Source organism: Dermacentor silvarum, chromosome 8, assembly GCF_013339745.2.
Source record: "Dermacentor silvarum isolate Dsil-2018 chromosome 8, BIME_Dsil_1.4, whole genome shotgun sequence".
NCBI lineage: Eukaryota > Metazoa > Arthropoda > Arachnida > Ixodida > Ixodidae > Dermacentor > Dermacentor silvarum.
In genome coordinates this window covers 82,591,493-82,609,526 of record NC_051161.1, presented here as the reverse complement: position 1 = coordinate 82,609,526, position 18,034 = coordinate 82,591,493, and the positions used below count along the sequence as shown (strand labels likewise).

Here is an 18,034-nt window from a genome sequence, read left to right as displayed (position 1 = left end):
TTTCACTTGAAATGCATTTCTCCACTTCGATAAAAAGTGGTTCATGGCCCCCTTAAAGGACCACTAAATAAAAAAGACAAAATCAGCTTAGACTAATAAGGTATTCTTTCAAGACTATAGCTTCTTTAATTTAGAGGTAATGGATACTTTACTAGAAGAGAAAATGAAGACGAACTTTCATTTTATGAATTTCGTGCTGACGTCCCGGCGCCAGTACAATTAGTATGACGTCACGGATTTCAAATTGTTAATTCGTATACGGGCCGTTGTTGCTCAGTAAATACTCTGGATACTTGCCAAGTTCAGCCTTTGGCTCCTTTAAAAAAACAATGCAGTCAGCCTTTACTCGTAAAATAATAAACTATAGGCCCCAACAAACGTCATTATTGCACATGACGTCATGGTGAGCAGGGGCGGGAACTTCAAGGTGAGGTCGCCAGCCGCCTTTCATGTTTGCGTTCTTTTTTGGCTTACGAAGCCTCTTATTGTGGTAAGAGTGACTCTTTTTCTTACTTGTGCACGTCACACAAAATATAACCGATTACAATTACCATTACTTCACGCAAAAAAACGTAGTTGATCACAGTTACCAATTACTGCCCCACGAAAGTGATTGAGGAATTACACAATAGTAATCGATTACTTATACCTTACTTTCCTCCGAACCTTCAACGCGACAGCGTAAAGGGCCCGGTGTCGCAGAAAATCCGGCGTCGACGTAAGCGCTTTCACCAGCGCCCGCCTAGACAACGACGGGATTAGGCGCTGATTATTGACGGGCAAAAAAAGAATCATCCCGAACCACCCCGACCACATAGGCCCTCCGCATGGCGCAGAGGCGTTAGTGAACTAATTGGGTTTCTCAACGTAAAATATACGTCAGAAAAAATCGTAAAGTACGACGTAACCACAACCTACAGGCATGATAGCGTCGGATTGTAATTTGATTATACGAGAAAACATAATGCTGCTATGTAGTAACTAAAACACAAGCCCCTTTTCCAGCATTTCTAGTACTTATACAGCGGCGCGCCGTGGTTTTTAACTTGCAAAAATACCATCCAGATAACGCTCGCCTCCTTGGCAGCCTAGAGTTACTATATATGGCTCCCGCAGGAAGCCAGCTCCTGTAGGGAGCATATACAGTTACTCTACGGCAGCTGCATGCGGGGGCGAAGTCAGGTAAAGTTGGAGAAAAAAGAAAGCTGCAGTTGCCGGGAAGCCTGACACAAGTAAATGCGCCAATGATCTTTGAATGTTATCGCGTTCCACTCTTAAAGACCCCCCCAGGCTGAAGCATCCTCCAAATTTTAACGGCGAAGCTGTTCTCGCTAGCCGCAAAAAGTGGGCTGCGTCTGTCCGTAGGCCTATAACAGCATCAAAACGAGCCGCTAATCTCAATAATAACGACCGAACATCGTTAATAATTTGCGCTCTGTGTAACATTGGACTAAACAATGGATGAGGCTACAATTAATTTATTGGTGTCATCACAGCGAGTGAGTATCAAGGACGAATTTGAATCGGAGTGGGTGACCTTGGCGCTTTCATGTTACGCCATCACGGTAGCCGCGGCGTTGTCCGCCGCTGTACCACAGCGGTAGTGATCCGATTTATATGAGGCGCGCGTGCGCACAACACGTCTCGCGGTAACGTACTACGCTAGATAATTAGTGACTTTATTTATTTGAAGGAAGGCAGAGAGATCGGCCTGAGTTAGCGCACTCTCGCCTGCTATGCTCTGCAAAGGAGTAGGGGGAACGGGGACGTATAGATGTAATGAGGGATGGTGATGACATAGACGAGAAATGCGCTACGGTTAAGAAAGTTCAGCATACTGTTAATTATCAAGAAACTACAAAGATGCCATTCAGAAATGTCATCCAAGAAGCAACCGAGTTCCAGAGTTCGGCGTGATTTAAATTAACATTATATAATGGCTATTCAAGTATCACGCCAAGCTATAGCTCCGTACGGTTTTGACGCTCGCCGAAGACCCACAATTAGTGGTACATTTTTGTTTTTCGGTAACGAACACAATAACGCGAAAGCAGCGCCACATATTGCTCTGGCGCTCCGACCAAGTCAGCACGCATGTGACGACCAAGTCAGCACGCATGTGACGACCAAGTCAGTCACATGCAGCATCTTTGTTGATGGCGGTTCCGTTCGAATTCATTTTATCCCTGTAGTGCTGTTCCACTTCACTGGTGGCGTGATTGGAGTGGAACAACATTACAGATTTACTTATGAATTTATCGACTTCTAACTTATGGGGTTTTACGTGCCAAAACCACGATTTGATTGTGAGGCACTCCGTAGTGGGTGACTCCGGAATAATTTGGACCACCTTGGGTTCTTTAACGTGCACCTAAATCTAAGTAAACGGGGTGTCATCGCATTTCGCCCCCATCGAAATGCGGCCGCCGTGGTCGGGATTCAATTGTGCGACCACGTGCTCAGCAGCCCAACACCATAGCCACTAAGCAACCACGGTGAGTACTTATTGACTTCTGAAGTTAGGCACAGTTGAGGAAGATTATACCGGGTGTTTCAGAAAATGTCATTTAAAAAAATTGCATAAAAATGTGTAAGATACAATAATTGAAGAATTTTATCGCGATGTATTTTACCACAGAGGCGTAGTACATCCTAAAATGACTCGAAATAGTATTTAGGGGAGTATATATAAACACTTCACGAATTGCCATTTTAACTGAAAAAGTCAAACGATTGATCCTAACGCAAGAACTGAAGGCTGTCATCCGAGGAGCTCACAACTGCTTCTAGGCACGCAAAAAGCTAACACGGTTAATTTCTGCAGCGTAACGATTATTGGCCAGTTTCATACAGAAAAAGTAAACGTAACTGTTGCAGAGCCCAACTGCCACGGCCTTAGCAGTCAGCCATGTCTGTTTACAGTTAACGCCTCACCATCGAATGAGCACGCGTAGCCAACGTCCTTACGCTCACATCGGACGCTTCCGTGTAAAAAAACAAGTTAGTTAGTCTAATTCATTTATCACTTCTTTGATTACTAAATTCAGACATTTTAAAAGGCGTGCCACTGTTCTCAAGTGAATCCTGAGGGAAACGCTTAATTATGGCAACTTCCCCTTTCTTAAACGAATTTTGAACGCGGTTTCTGAAACACTCTGTATAGCGTTCGTGTTTTCGGAAGGTAACAGCGATAAACAAGTATTTTTTTTGTAGGTTGGTCGTGGCCGTACGAGTCTCAATGTTTATTGTATTTAACTGTTTGTCTAATAATATAACAAGGCTAAAGAAAACATGCAGATCACACGTGTTGACGAGCAGTGACAATGTCGATTACGATTCTCATCGTTTACGCAGCTGCAAGCACCTGGATATCATGAAACTATTCAGCATTAAAGAAGCACTGACGGGAGCTAGTGGGTGTGCACAGTCAGAACTTTGGCTTCGAAATACGACACGTAGGCGGTTTGCATGAAACCGACTATCTCTGTACAGGATTCCTCGGGGACATCTCACGTCCACAGCCATCGCGGATGCTATACTGATTTTTCCTGCCCTTGTGAGGAGCTCGTTCATAGGATACCGTGCCTCTTCCAGACGTCAATAATGTCTGTGCCGGCAAACCTCTGATAGATCTTTGCTTCCATTTTCGTGTTCATTTCAGGCGTGAAGTGGTCCTTCCAGTCTCCTACCACACCCTTGCGGATAAAACCCACTGTTTTGGGATATTTCATCGCGGCATCATGATAGTGCTTCAGACCAGGACACACGTCTTTGTTTTTGTCCAGTGGCCTGGTGAGGAATGTCTTTATGTGGGCACCCGTTTCGGATCTCATAAAATCTACTCCGCTGTACTTGATTACTTGGTCCAGTGCCTCCGGGTGTTCGACAAGTTTCCGGTGGTACTCGTCGCCTAGAAAAGCGGCGAGCTTTAGCACATGGTTCTTGGGGTCAGTCTTGATGTCCTCGTAGTGCATCAACAGCACGTTGGGATCATTGCGGTGAGCGTACCAGGAGAGCACATGATCGAAGTAGTCGCCGAAATCGGTCGCGCCTTGCAAGAAAACATCGAAGAAGTCTTCGAGTTTGCCGTCCGCGAAGTCGTACGCCACGAAACCTTTGGTGTGGTAAAAGAACGATACACAGACGTCCTTTGGGTTCCTGCAGAGGTACACATACTTCGCGGAGGGACTCTTCGGTACCAGGTTATAGGGTAGGTGTGTCTTGATAAAACCTGGTCGCTTCATCTTTGCCACATCTTCGGCACCGAACAGCTCTAAGAAGGGCATGGTCTTGAAGAAGTCCATTCCGTCAGGAGCAGGCGATCCATCGTGAAGAATGAGGTAGCCCATCTGTTGCATCCATGTCGTCCCACTTTTGGGAAACGTGGCGATGAAGACGTCGTCCGCTCGCGGCTTGTACCCTAGCGCTGAACGATACAGATCTACCGACACGTAGGCGTTCAGCCTGAAACCGTCTATGTCTCTGTACAAGGGACCTCGCGGATACCTCACGTCCACAGCCATTGCGGACGCTATGTTGATCTTTCCTGGCTCTTGAGGGGACAACAAGTGCGAGGGCGTTGCACCTGCAAAGAAAACACAAAGCGACGTTTTGGAAGGTGAGAACTATCTGAAAATGATGGTGTACTGGGCCAGTTGGTCTTCTATTCTTTAGGCAAGCAGCGCAAAACATAAAACGACAGAAAGAAAGACGGGCACAGAGCTGTGTCCGTCTTCTGTTGTGTCGTATTATGTTTTGCGCTGCTTGCCTTAACGAAGGAAGGAACTCTCAGCGTTTCTTTTTTATTTTTTTCGTCGGAGCGGTAAGCCTTCAGCGCATTACGTGTGGTGATAAGCCTTAGGTGGCCCTATTAAAAGGAGTGGTCAATTACTGGTTATCGCCAGTATGAGTTTTCACAACCGCTCACTAAAGCACGGGACATGACGACGATTTTAAGAAAATACAGCCTCAAGTAGGCTCAAAACAAAAGGAGCGCTACGAACGGGCCTGCAACAAGCTGCCTGACCTTTGACGCACTTCAACCGCGTAACGTGATGGCCACGGAAGCAGTGTGACGTCATCTCTACATGCATTTCTCTAAAACACCCACGGGGAATTGCCGGCTTCGTAAACTGACTGGTTTACTCTCCCTTGGCTAAATGCGGCCAATAAAAACAAGGTGATCATTATTGCTTGGTGCCTATCAACGGGGAAACACGGCGACATCCAGCAGGATTGAGTTCATCATATGCGTCGGCAATAACCCACAATAGCCTCGCGTAACGTTGACGGCGTCTGCTAAGTTGCACTGATGTAATAATCAATACGCCCACACACTTTTTAACATAAAATTCGGATACGCTGCAACGATTGCTCGCATTTGGCACATGAGCAAATGCATTGCAATTATGTGTTCACAGAAGTCAAACAGCACACAGTTCCCACTTAAAGTTTGGTGTTGGTGCGCATTGAGGACAACTAGGACAGAACGTTTATTGCTGTTTATCGCTCTTTAGAAAGCTCACACGCATAATTGTTTATCTTTTTACAGTGACCATTTTTCACCGGCTAAAGAGTGTTAAGTTACTGCTCGGTGCAAGACGCGCCTTCGTGTTTCGGAACTCGGTTGTCACCGGTTCTGTGACGAGGAAACCTGCCGTAGTCAGATTGCGTGCACTACGCGAATTGTGATGCACATTCTAGAACGCACGCGAGCACCATTGATTAAGCAGGAATGTACGATGAGACATGTATAAACAGCTGAGGCACTTTACCCGTAGATAAAATTTCGACGATCGAGGAATCTGTTCGCTGCTTCGTGGTGCTCATAGTGTTACTTGTTCTTCTGGGCACGAACAGCACAAGTTCGACCAATAAAGAGTGAACTGTTTAAGGTGGCGGTCCCACTCCGGCGGTACGAGCCCTCCGTTTTCAGTACTTTTGGAGCAACCGTGCCGGCTCTTCTACTTAGGATATAAAGTTGTCGTATGTACCATAACAAAGCTTAATTCTTGTAGATTCCAACTATATATAATATAGAGAAATTGATTAATGTGATTTATAACGAAATGTTCAAGAACAAGCATGAGATACATGGTTTTTTGCGAACTGTGTCTCAGTTGTGACCATATTTAGGAGAAACTACCACATGTACTGCATTGCGGCTTGCACTGTAGCTTTAACACATATTTATCTGTTTCCTAGACGCAGAAAAATAATTTTGAATTTTTACTTTTTGAATAATTTGCTTTTGAAGATTGCCAAATATCGCAAACTTCTTTTGTACACAGCCCGATAACTACACGCTCAAGGAAGCTAAATTTTGGAAAAAATGAGAGGTAAAGGAATGTCCATTTAGGACGAAAAATTTCAGTCATGTACCTTCATTAGTTTTAAACCGCAGCTTCGTAGCTTTAGTACCTTCCCGCAAACATGGGCAAAAGTAAAACCAGAATTCTAAATATTGCTTAATTTCGGCCGCATTATTGGGAAAACTAATAAAGGTACATGAATGAGATTTTGCGTACTAGATGGAAATTCCTTGAACTCTAACGTTTCCAAGATTGAGCTTCCTTGAGAGTCCTTTCCATGTTTACGCAGGTATGTGCTTGGCCTTCAAAAATGTCCATCAGGAGCAAGACCCCACTCGCGATCCATTTTCAGATGCCATCGAGCCTGATACCTATACTAACTTCCTAAGCAACAAACAAAAATTCTGCCTCTAACTGTCGAGGGCCGACAGCTGAAGTACCCATGGCCACGATTAGTTGTATACTTACAGCTAGTCCTGTTAGAATTGTAACAAATACTAGTCTGGTCTGTACAACGGTATTCTTCAACAACGGGACGTCGTGACTGGTAACTATGCACATAGACAAGAAAGAAGGAGCAGGCAAACAGGGCATGGTCGCTTGCGGCTCAAAGAAGGAAGCCACCACGGTATGTGGCCAGCTGCAGTAATTGTGACTGTTTGGGCTTCTTGACTCGACATCATGACGAATCGTAGAGCAAGAAACATAGACGAATAGTAGACAACACGTGAAAGAAGAGCGCTAGCTGTAAGAAGCATGGCCGCTCGATGGAAACGTGTTTTCATCGAGCGGCCGTGCGAGAGGCGTCGGACTACGTTGGTGACGCCACCGTCGGAGAGCGGCCTTTAAGTTTTTAGGAGGTGTTGCTAAGAATATATGCGGTACATGTTCGACTGTTTCGTTTGAAGACCGCGAATGCGTTTCTCGAGAGCCAAAGGGTTCGGTGGCAGCTGTAGGCAGACATACAGACACAGGCGCGCGCGCACGCACGCACGCACACACACATCCACAGACACCCACACACCGCAGACGTGGCGATCGCCACCACTGGAATGAGAGGCACTGCAGCCGGAGCTTAGTAGTGGGAGGGACCCCGTGGGTCAGCTGCCGTGTTAAGGCTGTTTCACAGGATGCGATTTTCATCACACCTGAACTGCCATTTCGGTCGAATGCACCGGAAATCGATGTCGCTCAACATGCCCTGAACAGTGCTATTAATTCAGTGGAGCCATGGATTGCTCGAGTGGTACGTACCATCAGCACTGACACGCGAACAAGCAGATCAAAACTGCTAAGTCAGATTCGGTTGTGTGATTTCTATGCGTTTGTTGACACGATACGTTGCTGGGGCGCTATAACGTAAAATGATTACAAACTGTTTTGATTCCAATTTCTGCAATCAGCCTCCACGATTGGCCAAAAAGTTTTCGGGCAACTCCCCACTTCGCCTGTCTGTCACGCGACATCGCGAAAACCGCGATAGCTCCCCATCTGATATAACGTGTACACACTGATTATGCATGATTAAACCGCACAAAAGAAAAATAATCATTCCTGATTCGACGCCTTTTCACCATTAGCCCTGCTATTGGTCCAATGTTTTCTGGCTACGCCCACTTCACCTGTCTGTCACGCGACCTGACAAAACCACGAGAACTCACCACGTCAAAGTGACGTGTACCCGAAAAAAATGCATTAATATGCCGAACAAAACTGAAAAATTTTCTGAATAGCCACATACTGCCCCTTTCCGGAAGGAATAGAAGATGGCTGCCCGCCGATCGCTCAGGCCCTCGCTACTCGCACCTGCCGGTGAGCATGTATTTATTTGCGCATGATAAACCTATTTGTGTGGCAGTAAAACGTTATTGAGCCATTTCAGCATGCATACGACATCGCTCTGCCAACTCTTCCTTGCTGAGGATCCGTTTTAGCGGCATTATTAACCTTCCGTTGCACGCCGCCGTGATTTTCGACCAGCCACCGCAAGCTAAGTAAGGCGAAGCAGACCAATCGGAGAAGCCGGCACCACCCTCTTCATGCAGTTATCTATTTTCACTGTGCTGGCTCGGCCCCATCGAAACCCTCTCCACTAGAGCGTGCTCCTCGCTTCTTGTCAGCCAATTAGATAAGAAAAACCGCTGAGTGTAGGCAATGTTATTTGGTTTTGAAAGCGAACAAAGGTGACCTCCTATAAACCAGGAGAGAGAGAGAGAGAAAGAAAGGAAAAGAAAGACAAGGAGGTTAGCCAGTGTAAATACCGGCTTGCTACCCTGTACTGGGGAAAGGGGTAAAGGGACTAAACGGTTATAGAAGAAACAAAAAATATTGAAGTAAGAAAATTCGCGCAATAACGCGACCCTACGCGCTACAACGTTCAAAGCCGGTCGCACAATTCACAAGCCCTTAAGAACTTCAGCAGAGCCCTTAAGGCCTTTAGTGCCGAAGCCCGTCTAGACCAGTGTCCTAAAACTTTTTCCTGTGTGAAGGCGCGATTGTCCAGTTTTTCAAGCGCAGTCGCGAGCACTTTTCTTGCCACATTGTAGCGGGGACAGTCACAGAGGAGGTGCTTGATTGTCTCCTCGCAGCCACAGTTATAAACCAGGAGAGTGTTTGACACGCCCATGTTCCAAGAGGTAAGAGGCGGGTCCACGCTTCTCAATAATTTTCTTGGGCGCAGAAAACTGTGGAGATAGCTTCCCATGAACTGCAGGTAATTTAACCCGCACGTAGTCACCAACGACGAAGTTGGGTTCCTTGGCACCGCGCTTTTCATCGGTGTAACGCTTCGACTTGATTTGCTTGTTATTGATGCGCTCTCGCAACTCCTGCAGTGTCTTTGAAGGGGCCGTGCTGAAACATTTGTCAGGCAATCCCACAATGTCGAGTCTGGTTCGAGGTTGTCGTCCATGAAGAAGAACAGCGGGTGCAACACCGGTAGTCGCATGTCTGAACAACCTTATAAACCTGGAGAGTGTTTGATTGGGTTGTTCAGACAACGATGTGGGTCAACGCCCGATGTTTGCGTCGGTGTTTACGTAAAGTTGACGTCAGGAGTTTGGAACGAAAACAGTCTGGAATCATTTTACGTTATAGCGCCCCTGATCAAGCGACGCTCTTTTTTTTTCTTTTCTTTTTTTTATGTTGGCTTCGGCTGCTGACAGTACGTACTTTTGCATGCCTTTCCTTTATTCACACGCCCTGCGAGTTGGTAAATACTACGAGGTGTACCTTATGAGAAGACATGGCCTTCGGATGTAGTCCCAATTTTCTGGTTTGTTGCGTACAAGCTACTCGCGATGTACGCAAACGTCGCAGTTGTAGCGCGGTGTGCTTTACAGACGGAGCAAAAAAAAAAAAAAAAGAATAGGCAACAATGGTCAAAAGGTTGAGTCGAGGGGATATGTACCTCATAGTAAGCATATAGTACTCGACGTTTCAACGTCGCGCTATGCGCAGTCTGTTGCAGTCTGTGTCGGCTTTCACGCGTATTTTTCCCTGTGAAATAAGCGGCTCACTAGAAGATTCTGTTACTTCCGCTGCGATACGCGATTACTTATAAAGCTCGCAACGCGAATGTGCAAATTAAACTATATCCTAATAAATTTTCAAGATAGCACATTTAACGTTTCGAATATAGGAATGCATGACATTGTCGATTTGTTTTCGAAGCGTTCGTGCACGATACGCATCATTTAAACAGTTCTATCTCTTTTTTTTTCTGATGTGTCTTTGTTTCCTGCACAGAAACCAATAAGTCTTCAATGTGTTGCAGTATTTTATGAAACTACTTCGCCGTAAACATCCCTGCCGTTCCTTGCTTCTCTCTCTACTCCATGTAAAACACATGAAGCAATGTGGAAAGCAGGCGAACACCTTGTTTTTATAAACAGTAGACAACATATTAAACAAATGAAAATTAAAATCGTGCAGTGAAGTCAGCCAGTTGCATCCATTCCTGAGATCGATAGCATCCTTTCAAGTGCGGATGGTTCTTGCACGTCCACAGCTAATCAAGTGTGCAGATGTATCACGAGGCATAAGCCATGTGCAACAAAAGAGAAGCCAATGTGCTCACGAGTTTGCAATTACATACTATACTGAATAAACTCATAACCCTACACTGTCATTACTGTCTCTATAATTAGAGTATCGTGCAACTCTCAAGATATACAAGGACAGCATGACATTTGTGTGCCGGAATTTTCTTGTTAGATCTTGAGGAGGGCGTCTGCACAGTAGTACGTGTGAGCGCCGGCGCCCAAAACTATGAAGCGCGCGTCGCGTTATCTCTTATACCAACCACGTCAGCGACGCGCTCTCGTAAGATGGCGGGGCCACATGTCCGTCCCCGCACCCAATAGTATAAATACGAGTATAAAAAGTAATCAATTACTTCTATGTTCCTTCCTCGCCACTTCCGTTAGCATTGCAAAAATACAGTAAAAAGAGCTAGCTGGCCTGACGCTCTCAGTGTGCCCTCTGTAGCACTTCACACGTTGCTTTTCCAAAGCTTCGTCGGTCATCTATCCGTGTTTTCTTTTAAAGACATCAGCAGCGACACTGAACTCGCAAGACGTGCGCGCTGCAGGGGGGCGAGACGGCGCGCTGTAACGCATGAACACCTTTCGCACATTATTGTGGTTACTCAGCGCCTGATGCTCACGCTTTGGTCCTCTATTAAAGGGCAGCGCTTCATTGTTGCTTGGGCTCGGAGAATGGCGGTCCTGGTAGGGTCAATAAATAGCTGAAAAAACTTGCAGTTTTGACCGAAGGGGGGGCACTGACTGCTGCAACAGTAAGGCTTAGCGCTGCACTTGGGCTTCACGGACGGTGTTTTGCCTGTACACGGGTCCGATTAACGCGGACGCGACAGAGGCGGGTGCGCCAAAATTTCCTGCACCATTAGAAGCTTTAACACGCCTTTAGGTAGACCCTTTAGTGACATCGCACAGGCGTCACTGCGCCGCCCGTAAAGAGCTGCGCTAATAAAATTACGCATTTTCAGGTTTGAGCACTGGCATTGTTTTGTACATTTAATAATAGTTTGAGTCTGAGAATATTTAAGATAAAGGACATGGGCTGTGAATGTTATGTTTCAAGAAATCTGTTAACTTGAGTGATATATTGGACTAATCTCGGAAGGCTATCCTCGTACGTTAGACTAACTTCATACGTCGCAACAACACCAGGAAAGGAACATTTCCTTTGCCGATGAACTTCAATAAAAGTAGTACTATGCTTAGGCGGTGACGACACAGAATTCAATTTCTCTGTTGAGTAAGAAAATAAGCGTCTCTTGCAGTTCTGAATCATACAAAACTCGGGGAAAAGTTCGGACGTACAACCATGAAGTGACCCGTTGGGGGTGAATCGCGAGGTGTTTAATGTACGCAAATACTACTCCGCGGCACTGAATCAACACCAACGTCTGTCGGTCAAATAGACGCATATTTACATGCAAAAATCATGAGCCATTCCACTCTGTGAAGGTAGATGACCAGCGAAGCTGTTTAGCACACGACAAAGAGGTGACATTGGATTGGATTGCAACAAACTTTATTTGTGCCTGCAGTTGGGCGCTCGCGCGCCCCGACGAGGGCCTACGCCGTCTACGGGGTTGCCGTTACTCGGCGCGGGTCTCCACTCACCGTTGACGGCTCGCTGGGTCCCTGACTTTCGAGCGCCCCGAGGACCTGCTGGATGGCCCAGAGCTGTTGGTCTTGGTCGTAGCTCTTCGCGGCTGCCTGGAGTCGCGGCGGGATCGTTCTTGATCTTGCTTCCTCTGGATTTTTGATGCAGTCCCACAAGATGTGCGTGTGATCTGCCGTCTCCCTCCGGCAGACCCTACACCTATCGGTCGGGTATGTCTCGGGGCACATGCAATGCATCAGTCCCTGGCTCGGTAGGGATCCGGTCTGGAGCTGTCTCAGTAGTACCACCTCCGCTCGACTCAGCCTCGGGTGCGGGGGTGGGAGAGTCCTGCGAGCCAGGCGGTAGGCCTTCGTTAATGTCGTTATAGTCCGTCATGTGGTCCTTGGCTCCGTACCACGTCGGATGGTCTGTGACCGGGGCGCGGTTGGTTAGCGCTCGTGCCCCTGCGTGTGCCGTCTCGTTGTGGTTGTCATTGCGTTCCCGACGCATCGCCCGCATGCGCCGGTAACGACTTCATTCTCACTTTTCTATCTTGAAGGTTGACCGCTCTCAGTACACGCTCGGCTTCCCTGCAGATTTGGACTTTGTCGAAGTTTCGCACCGCCTGTCTCGAGTCACTTAGCGCTGTGTGGCCGCCTTTGTCGGCGATGGCCAGGGCAATGGCCACCTCCTCCGCTTGTTCCCATCCGGTGCTTCTCACGCGCGCTGCCGTCCTCGTGCATGGCGCCGGTCGACGCCTATATGAGGACCACTGCTAAGGCGTTCCGTTGGTATTCGGCCGCGTCCACGTACCGCACGTGCTCGTTGTTGGCGTGCAGGTCGATGAGAGCCTCGGCCCTCGCCGCTCTTCTTCCTTTGTGGTACTCGGGATTCATGTTATTGGGTATGGGGTCGATTCTGGTCTGGCGTCGGACTTCTTCGGGGACTGGGAGCTTCATCGCCGCCTCGTTCGAGCATTCTATTCCCAGGTCGTTCAGTATTTTCCTCCCGCCTTTTGTCGTGGATAGCCGCTCCAGTTGAGTGGTCTGTTGCACTTTGGCTATTTCTTTTCAGTGTTTTCAGTGTTTCTTTTCGAGTGTTTCATCTTATCGAATGCGCTCTGCAGGTCGAGCCCCAGGATTGTCTTGTTGTCGCGGGCGCTGCCGCCGTCGTCGATGATTTGGTATTTGAGCTGCAGCATCGCGTCCTGCGTGCTTAGGTGCTGTCTGAAGCCGATCACGGTGGCCGGCTACAGCCCTTCTCGTTCCAGGTAGTCTTTCAACATGTTGAACAGGACGTGCTCCAGCAGCTTGGCCACGCAGGACGTGAGCGAGATGGGCCGGAGGTTGTCCGTGTATGGTGGCTTTTACGGCTTGGGGATCAGGATGGTCTTTGCCGTCTTCCACTGCTTCGGCAGCGCGCCCGCTCTCCAGCACTTGTTGAAGTATTTTGCTAGGTTCTTAATCCAGCTGTCGTCGAGATTCTTGAGCGCCTTGTTCGTGACGAGGACCGGGCCGGCCGCCATGAGGGCGTGCAGGGATTGAGGTCGTGCAGGGCCGCGCGGACCTTCTCGACGTCGATGTCACGATCGAGCTTCGCGTTGGGTAGGCCGCCGTACGGCGCGTGTTGTTCGGTGGGTGTAGCTGGCAGGTATTTGTCGTTGATGCGCCTGGTGACTTCGTCGGCGCCGTCTACCGAGACCGCCCGATGTATCAGTTTGGCGAATCTGTCCCTTTCGTGCGACTTGGTCTTGGTTTCATCGAGCACTTGCCGCAGCAGGTTTCCACGTCTTCCCGCTGTGCATCTGCCCGTCTGCCGCGTTGCAGATCTCGTTCCACTGTTGCGCGCATGGCGCACCGCAGTGATCCTTGCTCGCGCGGTTGAGCTCCGCCACCTTGTTTTTGAGTCTGCGGTTGAGGCGTTGTTTCTTCCATCGATTGAGGATCGACTGTTTGGCTTCGATGAGACGCACTAGCCGGCTGTCTACTTTGTCAATCTCCGCGTCCGTTTCAATTTCTTTGGTCGCGTCGCGTACGCTCTTGGTGATTTCGGCCGTTCACTAGTAGATGTCTTCTATATCGTCGTCGTTGTCTTTCTTCTGGTTTCATCCCAGTCTACCCATCTGTGTGTTCTGATGCTGGTGTTGTTGTGTTCCGGTATGCCGATGTCCACGATGGTGTGGTCGCTGCCGAGGTCAGCCCCCCTATTTCTCCAGGTGATCGCGCCCCGGACGTCCGTTTTGACGAACGTGAGGGCCGGAGTGGTGTCCCGGGACACGGAGTTACCGATTCTCGTCGGATGCGTCGGGTCCGTGTTGAGGGTGGAGTCGAGTTACGTGGCATCTTGGTACAGGCAGCCGCGCTTTGCTGTGTACTTGTTGTAGCCCCAGGCTGGGTTAATCGCGTTGACGTTGCTGCACGCGATCAGCGTGTTGCGGCCCGCTGCGGTGCTGGCTCTGTGCAGTAATGTCTTGCATCTGTTTTCTCTGCGATGGGCTTCGGTAGTCGGTGAGCAGAAATATGCTTCCTTTTCTCTTCTTGTCCGGGATGATTTCGTTGAGTTTGTGCTCGATCTTGATATTGTTGAGCAGCTCATGTTCGACGAACGTGAGTGCTTTCCTGACCAGGGTCCACAGGCCTCTGCGTCGTGCGGGCCCTCGTGCACTCTGTAGCCGGGGAGGGATGGTGCGCTGGTGTCTCTTGCAGTAGTATCACGTCTGACTTGCGCACGGCATGTGCGATGTGCTGTTGGATGACTGCCTTCTTCCTGCTGAGGCCGTGAAAGTTCCACTGCCACGCTGTTACGCCTGCTGCTGCTGTTGCGTTGGCGGCCATGATTGCCTTGGCGTGTACGGGGTTCCTTGGTTGGGCGGATGTTGCGCGAAGAGGGGCGCAAACGTCGGGTGGCTCACGATCGGCTGTAGGGTCCTTTCGATGTAGGCTAGTCTGTTCGTGTTCTCGGCTTGGTAGGTCTCCATTGTTTGTTTCATTGCTGTCACTGCTGCAATGTTCACCGTGATTAGCTGTTCGAGTTTGTTGAATCTCGCTTCGAATTTGGCTTCGAGGTTGTCGATGCGATCGTTTTCTGTTTGATTGCACGTGGCCTCCACGGCTCGCTTCTTCGGTGCCGGTTCCTCTACTGCTGTCTCCTGGTTGTTCGTGGTTGTTTTCTCGGTTTTGCTTGTGCTTCGCGTGGGTCTCTGTAGAGGCTCCTTGTTGCATAGCAGCAGCTTACCGATCTCGGTGATCTCTCTCTCTCTCTCTCGTGAGCTTGTTGATGGTCGTTCGCAGCGCCCCGTTCTTTTGCCTTAGGGTCTCGTTGGCTTGTCGCACCTTGGTATATCGTCTTTCTTCGTGGCTTCGGTGATTTTCTGCTCGCTCCATATATTGTTCCCTTTCTCTGCGTCGACCCAGCCCAGTCGCTCACGTGATGGTGACCTTTTCCTGCTGAGGCTTCTCTTGCAGCAGGTGCTGCCTCTGGATTTCGGCGCGCGGTTTTTCGATGCGGTCCTTGACTGTCGCGCAGCTGGTGGCTTGTCGAGTGGCGGGAAATTGCTCTCCGACGACAGCTGGAGTTCGGCCTGTCGGCGCTCCCATTGTCGCTTGCGCACTACGGGGGGGGGGGGGGGGGGGTTCGTATATTTCCCGTTGCACGTTCGGTCTCCGGTCGGGTGTTCGCCCCTGCACAACTTACATTTTGGGGTACAGCGATGGTCTTCTTTAGGGTTCGCGAGTCCATAGGTCAGGCACGTCTTGATTGTGGGGGTGGGGCACACGTCCTTGCGGTGTCCCACTCGGCCGCACTGCTGGCAAACGTCGATCTGTTTCCTGTAGAGGCGGCACGGTACCAGGGTGACTCTGTATCGGACGAAGTTCGGTACCTTGGGTCCCTGGAACACCACGATCATGGTGGTCGTGCTGGCACTGATAGCGGGTTCCACTCGTTGACGATGTTCCTATCTATCTCGTCGGCGCTCGCGTCGATGGGGAAGCCTCTAATGACACCCTTTACGGTGTCGTGAGGTGCCGTGCGATATGCGCTGACTTCGTAGGATTTGCCTTGAATAGAGATTTCCCGAATTTTGGCGTACCTTCCCGCGTTGTCGTCGTTCGGTGTACTGACGACCATGATGTTCTGTTGCGTGTTGGGGCAGATGGCTTTCCTCGCTCGTGATCTTGGCCGCGGCGAGTATGGCCGCGGCGACGGTGGTGGTGCTGGTCTTGACGATGTCCAGTCCTCCTCTGGGTTTGACGACTACCTTGCTCTCTTCCAGTGGCATGGCTGGCATGCGTGCTGCCTTGATGACCAAGGCTCTGACGTTCTTGTTGAATTTTAATTTCATGCTTGCTTTACTCCCGCCGAGTCCGTCGGGCTTGCCGCTGGCGGGGGTCCGCTGGCGCCGCCTCGACATGCCTTCCCCGCGAGCGTCCATCCGGCTTCGTTGTGGTATTGCACTGGTGATATCCCTTATCCTGGAAATTGAACGCACATTTGGTTGCCAACGATCATTGTTGGCCGAACGGACGCCTGCATCTCGGAGCTGACGAGCGGCTGCCGCAGAGGAGTACGGCAGGCGGTGGCCGGTGCGACGGTGTTGGGCCTAGCATCCGCGGAGCACGCCTAGGCCTAGCAGGCCTTCGCACGGCGGCGGTGGAAGAAGTAATGAAATTTGGCAAAGAAAAAACGCACCTCTGAGGTCAGCTAATATCGGTCAATGCCTCTTGCCTACACGGGCACATTGGTGCAAGGAAAACGTTGGTTCGAGGTAATTAGCATTGCGTAATTGGTCAGCAATGACGGAGCCGATGTGAACACGTCTGCTCGCTTCGGTGATCGCAGTGCCTCCCCGAGTTCCTAAAGTCGCACAAGTATCTGGTCTTTTATTATACTTATCTTTCACATTGTTCAAAACACAGCGGTTGCACCTTTTGGTGGAGAAAATGCTGTACCGCAGCACGCTGTTCTTAGGTACTGCCTTTCCTACGCGTATGGGTACTGGGTACTGTCGTGCCTACTTCCAGTGCTGCACTTTTTTAAGTGGCTGTCTTGCGATGCCGCGGTGCCCCTACAAGTTCCGTTACACGAAATAATTAGCACTCTACATTTTCAAAAGCCGCAACTTCGTATAGGTATTGATAAGCTTAAATACTCACACTAACCATAGCGCCCTTGCAACCTACCTTGGCTGGGGCCCCGGATGACGTCACACTGCTTCCATATCTGCTCAACGGGTATTCTGTGGGGCGTCGAGAAAGCGTGTCACGTGATCTTGGGTCAACGTGAGAGGGCACCTCCTTCGGTACTGATGATTGTTTAAGACGTACTGGTGGGCAAATGGGTTAGCAATGATTGTTGCATGGTCACTCTATAGGCGAGCCGAAGTCATAAAGCGTTCATTGTTTCTTTCCAGTCCTCTAAACGCGCAGTATGTTCGAAGCTTTTCGTCGCATCGCGCGCATACACTGCTAACGGAAGACAAGCATTTTATGCACTACCTTGTTGACGCAAGTGGTGGCTGTGTGGCGGTTTCATAAATCGCAGCTTAAAAAAATAAATAAATAAAAAAAACGAATGCTTGTTCCTGAGGCCTGCGGAAACAAGGTCGCGCACCGGGCACTAAACTGCAAGCAGCTGCGAGTAGCCGTACGAGAGCGCAAGGCTGAATTCTCTATATGTATATAAACTTCGAGTCCCTCCGCCGAAGGCCTGCCGAAACGTCAGTAAAAAGATATGGCATAACGTTGGTCTTGTTACTTTTTTGCATGGTATACCTCCGGGTCTGGCGCGGATATATGGATATATATATATATATATATATATATTAAAAGAAGTGCAGGCGCACGTAGAAAAGCAGAACATTTACTTTTGGCGTTCCTGCCGGGGTCCGGCCTTCATCAAGAGTGCGATTGCAAGCACACAGAGCTAGCTCAATTTATACAGTTTCTCTGTAACGAAGGAAATAAAAAAATAAATAACGGTACCTGTTCTATGACCACAAGCACGTGCACATTTAGTGACGTCATGCGTACCAACACGTACATTGACTCACGTGAAATTCAACGAAAATAGGAGAGAGAAATCAACGTGAC

General features: G+C 49.1%; 1 protein-coding gene and 1 pseudogene across 2 annotated transcripts in view; both read right to left on the bottom strand.

Annotated features, from left to right (window-relative positions):
- Positions 1-2,510: 2,510 nt before the first annotated feature.
- Positions 2,511-18,034, bottom strand: part of LOC125947789 (sulfotransferase ssu-1-like) — a 69,239-nt gene continuing 53,715 nt past the window's right edge. For both annotated transcript variants that reach the window (XM_049673132.1, XM_049673131.1), the window contains one exon: positions 2,511-4,585. In XM_049673132.1, coding sequence (XP_049529089.1) covers positions 3,570-4,523 — 954 coding nt within the window. In that variant the 5' untranslated portion in view covers positions 4,524-4,585 and the 3' untranslated portion in view covers positions 2,511-3,569. The remainder of the gene's footprint in view (positions 4,586-18,034) is intronic.
- On the bottom strand, positions 14,341-16,436 carry LOC119462238 (uncharacterized; annotated as a pseudogene).